Source organism: Coturnix japonica, chromosome 9, assembly GCF_054131305.1.
Source record: "Coturnix japonica strain WE chromosome 9, WE-NBRP24, whole genome shotgun sequence".
NCBI classification, from domain to species: domain Eukaryota; kingdom Metazoa; phylum Chordata; class Aves; order Galliformes; family Phasianidae; genus Coturnix; species Coturnix japonica.
This window is the reverse complement of record NC_140671.1, coordinates 19,766,966-19,774,033: the sequence shown is the minus strand read 5'-3', so window position 1 is coordinate 19,774,033 and position 7,068 is coordinate 19,766,966. Positions and strand designations below refer to the sequence as shown.

The 7,068-nt window shown below is 37.7% G+C and overlaps 1 protein-coding gene across 2 annotated transcripts; it reads left to right on the top strand.

Moving 5' to 3' along the window:
* Positions 1 to 463: 463 nt before the first annotated feature.
* LOC146759760 (kinesin-like protein KIF20B) lies at positions 464 to 6,977 on the top strand. Of its 2 annotated transcripts, XM_085509645.1 has the most exons (5): positions 464 to 1,015; positions 1,510 to 1,571; positions 1,775 to 1,894; positions 3,114 to 3,309; positions 5,576 to 6,977. In XM_085509645.1, exons 1-5 carry the CDS (start codon positions 823 to 825, stop codon positions 6,328 to 6,330), a joined length of 1,326 nt encoding a protein of 441 aa, XP_085365771.1. In that variant the 5' UTR covers positions 464 to 822; the 3' UTR covers positions 6,331 to 6,977. The 2 variants fall into 2 exon arrangements, with proteins under 2 accessions (XP_085365771.1, XP_085365773.1); XM_085509647.1 differs by lacking the exon at positions 1,510 to 1,571 and having other exon boundaries at positions 951 to 1,015.
* Positions 6,978 to 7,068: the final 91 nt, after the last annotated feature.

Sequence of the window (7,068 nt, the reverse complement as noted above, 5' to 3'; positions counted from 1 at the left end):
GAATATTGTCCAGTTCAAGTGTTGACAAAAGAAGTGGAGCAGTAAAGAGTTTGAAAAGCTGTGTTATGGCCATCAGATGGTTCAGTGGGAAAGTGGGGGTTAAGCGGAATGGGTAGGAGTGAGTGCTATGATATAACACTGAAGAAGTTAAGCTGTCAGATCAGTGCTACAGTCTTGATGGAAAACTTTGAAGTGCTGGGAGTTTGTGTTTGAAGCACAATTGATGGATGTGTGCCCTTGGATTGTGGCCTTATCTGAAAGAGGTTAAGTGTGAAAGTAGATGGAGCAGCCTATGAGGGTGATGTGGCGCTGCAAGACAAAGAACTGAAAAGATGATGATCAGTTGCACTGAATGCAACTGGAAACTCAAAACATAAAAAAAGCAGAAATCTACCACTGCATGAAGTGGCAGTTCTTGTACATTGTTTGCCTAGTGAAACTCTTGAGGTTAAAAGCAGGATTGGAGTCTGCAATAACTCCTTTGTACTTTCTTGAAAACTGGTTTAAGTAGTGACCAAACATCAAATACTATAAAATATATTAGCTGTTACTAGAATGCCACTTATCTTCCCCCCATATGAATCACTGTCATGTTGTATGTGAATTTGTGAGGTGGGTTTTGAAGCTGAAATTAAAAACTTCTTGTATGGCTGTCTTCATAGTGGCTATCCAGACTATGTGTAGAAATAACAGCTATTATGTAGTCAGCTATTCACCAGTTTTAACTGATTATAAATTACGTTTCAGGGTGGAGAACATAGCATAGTGCCTGACACCTGTGTTGATCCTGAGGGCATTCTTGATTCTGTGCATTATGATGTCATGGATATTAAAGAGCAAGCTGAGGCAGCACATAGTTCCATTGTATCCCTGGAGGACCCGAAGGAAGATACTGGCTGGTTTGAAAAGCAGCTGGAGAAAACTAACTTTGAACTGATGGAGACCAAAGAAGAGCTAACAGAGGAAAACACCAAACTACTTAAAACTGAAGAAGAGCTGATGCAGAAGAACAAAGGTGAGTTATGCGATGTGAAAGGTAGAAGACAGAAATAGTTCATTAATCTAAAAGAGAAATAACCAGTTTGAGTAGGAATTAGAGGAGATGTTCTACCTTTGGAACCATAGCCTGTAGATAAGTGATAGTTTGTTCCTTGTGTATATTCAGGTTCAGCAATTCCACGGTTTTTGGCTATTTCTTTTCTTTTTTCCCCCCTCTCCTTTAAACTGCAACTAGCAGCTTTACGCTTTCGTAAGTATGGGGTTAAATGTCTATATCTTGATTTTTACTTTTATATTGTAATCTCTACTCTTCTTTATGTCTTGTTGATGCAATGTTTTCGTTCCAAGAAATATAGAAAACTTTTGAATCACTCCCAATAAGTGAAGACCACATGCAAATTAATTAATCTGTTCAAAAGCTACCTAAACATTAGAATATCTGGAAAATTGATTACTTAATAAACTATCTATTGGCTACTTATGTAATACAACCTTTTCTGTGTGTTACAGACTTTGAAATGCAGATGATTAAATTGGATGAGTCTGATGAGCAACTTAAAGAAGCAACTGAGGTAACTTTATCAAGAAGATGTTGTGTAAAATTGTTTTAATACCAACTTGTGGTAGCTTAAAATACTATTCCAGTAGGCTCCATTAATAGATTTCTTACCGAGCTTAGCTTAACTGAATTTGCCTTTAATGCATTGTGTAATTCAGCTACTTAACACTACATTAGAAACTGATGACTGAATTTTTTTTATTTTTTATTTCCAAGAAAATGAATGCACAAAATGAAAGGGTTCGAGAGCTAATGGACATCGTGGTGCAGAAAGATGACATTATTACAGAGCTACAAGACTTAAAATCTCATTTAGAGGAAAAAGTAAAAGATTATGTGAGTTTTACACATCTCCATATCCTTATACAAAAAAAGGAAAACACTAATTCTATGCTTGTAATCAACACATTTTTGGCAAACTGATTTTCTGTATGTAGCTGGTACTCGCTTGAAATTGTAAACAATTCAAATTTATCTGAAGGTAGTTGTTGTTAACACAAACAACAAAAATATCAGTGTGTTCCACTAACTCCTGCCTCACACTCCTACATCAGAGGAAGAGCAACAGTAAAAGTATATTGAGTAGAGTTGGAAGTACGAGTATGAGTGGTCAGGATATCTCCACGTTCTATGCAGTCCATAAAACTTTATCCTGACTAATGTACTGCGAGCTACTGAATATGTGAAGACTAGCTTGATTAAGTATGTGTGCATACCACTTCTGGTGGTTTTTGTTCATTTTTTGATGTTTGGTAGCCTGAAGTAGCTCTGAAAACATTTATAGTTAATTCTGTCACTCAGATCTCTAACCTTGTAAGCTTAGCAACTTGACCCTTCTTAGTCTTTGACTGTCTGCATCACTGCAACTTAGTATTTCCATGGTATTAAAGCTGACTGTGATGAGTAGTCATGTCCTCACCTATTACTTCTTCCAAGAACAAGGCTCCAACTCTATCTGTGAGATTGTGTGGCCTGAACACTTCTGAGGCTTTTCTTTTCATAAGTTACTAAAGATGAATAATCAGTCCTTGGCAGTGCCAGCATGGCTTAACAATCGTCATCTTGTAAGTAAGGAAGCTTCACTTGTGGTCAAGGACACAATCTAAAATATGCGTGACAGAGCTGACTAAGCTTTAAGGTTGGATTATATCTGTCACGATGAAAGTGATTTTAGCAGCTTAGCAGAAGTGTGATGTGATGAACTTGTATGAGAGCTGACCATTTGCTCTTTGACCATGTTTGTAATTTTGTTGACTTCTTGGAAACAGGAAATTCTTTGATAAACTGGTAAACTCTTGATTGTGTGCAAGTCTTTTACTTTGTAACCTGCTAGGCTCTTGCTTTCCCTTGTATACTCTACCGAGTATTGCACTTGTCATTATCTGAAGGTGTACTTGTTCTGTCTTCTATTGAGATTTGTAACTGATGTCTATAGAGTCACCGGGTAAATATTTTAGCTGTATGGTTTTGTGTAAATATTTGCCTACAGAAGATTACTGAGACTTAAGTGCTCCTTTTGTTAAGCTTCAATGTAACTGATCTTATATCAATACAGGAAAAGACTACCTACCATTTAACTACCATTAAAGCAGAACCGGCAGAAGAGAACACTAATAAAGGAACTGAAAGCAGCCAATTTTCAGTGCTTTCAGTTAAAGCACTGAAACAAGAGAAAACTGAGTTGGAAGTGGGAAGAAAGCACAGTACTGATGAGGATAAGCTTACTGTGGAAGAGCCACCTCCAAAGAAAGGTACAGTTTCTTCCATCGTTGAACAGGGTGTCTTCCAAAACAATAAATTGCTTCCTATTCCGGATAGGAAGCAAAAGGCTGTGAAGCGCGTACCTTATGGTATAAGGAGAAAAGCCACTGTGTTAAACTGTAAATAGAAGTAACTGTTATGTAAATATCCCTTTTTCAGAAGGTCCTATGCTGTTCATTTTTGAATGCTTAAGAATAAAAGTTTTTTGCACTATTTTTTTCCTTTTTGCTGCTTTTTCCTCATCTGTTGATGCACTTGCAGATTTGGTAATAGTTTTAAAGCAGTTTCTTTAGGATTGTTTCAACTGCTGTTGCTGATCTTCTGAGTAGCATCAGCTGCTCAAGTGCTTTTTTTTGTTTGTTTGTTTTGTTTTTCCTGAAGCAACTATCAAAATTGTTGATGACCTGCTAATTGCTCGCTCATGGGCAATATTTGAGCAAAATGGTTTGGATAAGCTCTGATGCATTTAACTTCACTTCTGGGCACAGCTGAGCATCAGTGTTCCTAGAATTACGGAAGGCATATACAATGTAGAAGGGAAAATCTAAAACTTAGCTGTAGTCCCTTCCTTTCTTGTATTCCTCTTGCAAAATATGTGCAAGGGAGAAAGTCAAGGCCTTCTTTGGATGAGATACTGTTCTTGGATGATTTGTCCCTGCTGCCTTTATTTGGCATAAATATTGAATCCTAATGTGACCACTGAATGGCATCACATATAAGCATCTTACCAGAGACTGAGGGAGGGATGTGGACTCCTCCATACTCCAAATAGTAGTGGGTTTGTTATAATCATATGACCAAAGCTCTCATTTAAAAATTAATGACAGCAATGCTCCACATAGGAATTAAAATGGGTAGCTGATAGTCACAATGCCATCATGAAGTTTTCTGTTAAGAAGTACTGAGTATTCAATCATGTTAAAATTTTCTTCTATTTGTGAGTATTAATAGCATCCAATTTCAAAAACTGCTTAATATATATTCTTTAGCTATGTTAAATATACACAGTAGAACAATGAGCACAGGTATGTTGTGCTGGTTCTTTTGTAGAATTAGTTATATAAGTAGCACGAGCAAAAGTGTTTTAGGAGATGCTAGGTTATCTCAGCTTCAAGTTCAGGGTATTTACACCATTCTCTGAGCTTTTAGGTCTTGTTTCCTATGCTCTGTAATAATGCTTTTTCCCTACTTCCTGTGTAAGGAGCTTCTAGACTGAACATTACACATCTTCTCCCTAGTCTTATTTATCTTGCTTTAGTGCTTGCTTGTTGTTTTCAGCATAAAGTGTTTAGATTACTTATAAATCATATTCCCCTCACTAGTGATGCTGGGAGCAGCAATCAAAACCCAAACCTGGTTTAGGGTGGAATATGCCACTGCTGTTTCTTCAGTATGACTTTTAAATCAGTTGAGGGCTGTATATAAAACTCCTTAGATGAGTTAAGAGGCTGTTTCCATGCAGTACATGTGAATCTGTATGTAATGCAGGCTGCACGTGGGCGCTACAGCAGAAGTCGCTTTTGATAGAAAGAAAATGCATGTGATTTTAGCTAATTGCTCACCAGTTAAAGAAAAAAACAGCCCCAAGCTAATGGAATATTTATGGAAACTTGAATCTGCAAATTTGTACAACTTTATGAATGAACTTTATATGCAAAAGAGTAAGTGTGGACAGAAGTAGGAATCCTCATATTTTGTTTAGAGATCAACTGAATAAGAGAGACAGATATCAACACTTAAGTGATCAACTTGTCCAGGGTTTTATCTTTCTTTTGAAAGTAAGAGGACTGTGAGTTGGAATGAAATTTCTTAGAGAACTGTTTATCTACCATTTAGATGTAGATGGAGTGATTCCTGGCTGCCTTATAGGGATTGCTGAAGCACGGAAGATAGAAAGAATATAGCTGTGAATTATCTATCTCGTTCCCATGTTTCTTAAATCTAATTAGATTTTCTACTGGTGTGGAGTGGAAGGTTTGAGTAGTGCCATGGTAAAAGTGTTCTTCCAGACTGAAAACCTTTTGCTGTTAATTCTGTATAGAAATCTGAGGCACCTGATTACGTGTTCAGAGAACTTTAATTCCTTCACTAGTATCAAATACTATGTAATGTGAGGGCATGGCTTGCATATTATGACAGTTTTTCACTTAGAAGTTGCTACTTGGTGTTGTGAACTGCTATGTAATAATGATTTTAATCAATCTGAGCTACATTCCTTTTCCCTTTTTTTTGTTTGTTTGTTTGTTTGTTTTACAGTAGTTGTAAATGAGAGAAAGAAAAAGAACACTGTAGAGCAAAAGAAAATTGAACACATGAAGCAAAAGTGCTCCACGTACCGAAAGGAAGTACTAGCACTGAGGGAAAGAACTGAAATCTTGGAACGTCATTTAGCTGTGCTTGAAGAACAATGCAGAAGAGAAAAAAATAAAAAAGAAGATTTCAGTAAGCAGGTAACAAGCCTGCGTATTGAGCTTTCTTTTTCTGAAGAAACAGCTGATGCCCTCCGTGAACAAATTCTGCAGGGTCAAGCTGACTATCGGGAAATTGCTTCTGAACTGGATGAACAGAAATCTATAAATATGACACTTGAAAACAAAAATGCCCAACTAACTAACAACATAGAAGTTGCCAAAGAATATATAATTGATAAAGTGTCACAAGTAAAAGAAATGCGGACCAAATTAGATGAATTATACAAATGTCACTTAGAGTTTCACGCCATCGGTACTGACTTTGTCAGTGTAAAGGATTCCTCAGACTGTGAAAAAGATGAGCCAGGGACATCTCAAATTAGTTCTGGATGCATTCAGTCACAGACTTCTTCCATCTCAGATCTTGTGCAGGACCTCTCCTTTAACTATAGTCTTGAAAGGATTTGGGAAGTATGCAGAAGTATTGTTGATGTTTCCTCACAAAAAAGTCAGCACATCAAAGCACTGCTTCAAGACAATGAAAACCTAAAGGCGGGACTGAACAATGCTGAAAATCATAATCGTCATTCAGAGAGTTAGGACGCTCCTTCCTGCTAAACAGAGAAACAGAGAGAGAGGGAAAGCCAATCTGTTAGCTGTTTACGAGCTTCATACACAAAAGAAACAGCACACTAGCTCATGCAAAATGTTAGTCATTAGAAACTGAACAGCACTCCTTGCCCCAGCTTAGCAGTTGTGTGGATTCCCAAACCCACAGCTCCATGGTGCTGTTTGTTCAGACCCAGAGTGTCTACAGGTAGAGCCAACCATCTGCCTAGAAAGTCAAAGGGGGTCAAGTGACCAGGACAGGCACAACTGACATCAGCACCCCCATGCAGTGTTTGAAGGAAAAGCAAAAGTGCAAAGAAACCGAGCAAATTCAAACCAATGTGTCCTTTGAGAAATGGGTGCACCGTGGGAAAACGCCACAGCAGACAATCCCACAACAAAATGGGCATCATTGAACGAAGAAAGAGGCTGAAGTGAGTCACCTACACGCCACTTCTGCACATTCCACCCCAAACCTGGTTTGCACCAACAGCAGAAATCAGTGGGTTTTGGATCACTTCTAATACTAAGCAAGAGAAGTAATACTTGCATTCTGTGATTCCTCCTCCATATCCAACTACAGTCTTCTCAAAATTCAGAATTTATACAAACTTATAAATAAATGCATCACTCATAAAGCCAGATGTCTGTATTACTTTTTCTTTATCACTCTCCTTTCTGGCAAGTGCAGGTGACCAGCAAGCTGTGGATTTGATTCTCAATATGGAA

Coding starts and splice junctions, on each gene's coding strand:
- LOC146759760 (XM_085509645.1), top strand. CDS start 823: ATGGATATTAAAGAGCAAGCTGAGGCAGCACATAGTTCCATTGTATCC. Junction 1,895..3,113: donor AGGAAAAAGTAAAAGATTAT/GTGAGTTTTACA, acceptor ATATCAATACAG/GAAAAGACTACCTACCATTT. Junction 3,310..5,575: donor AGAGCCACCTCCAAAGAAAG/GTACAGTTTCTT, acceptor TTTGTTTTACAG/TAGTTGTAAATGAGAGAAAG.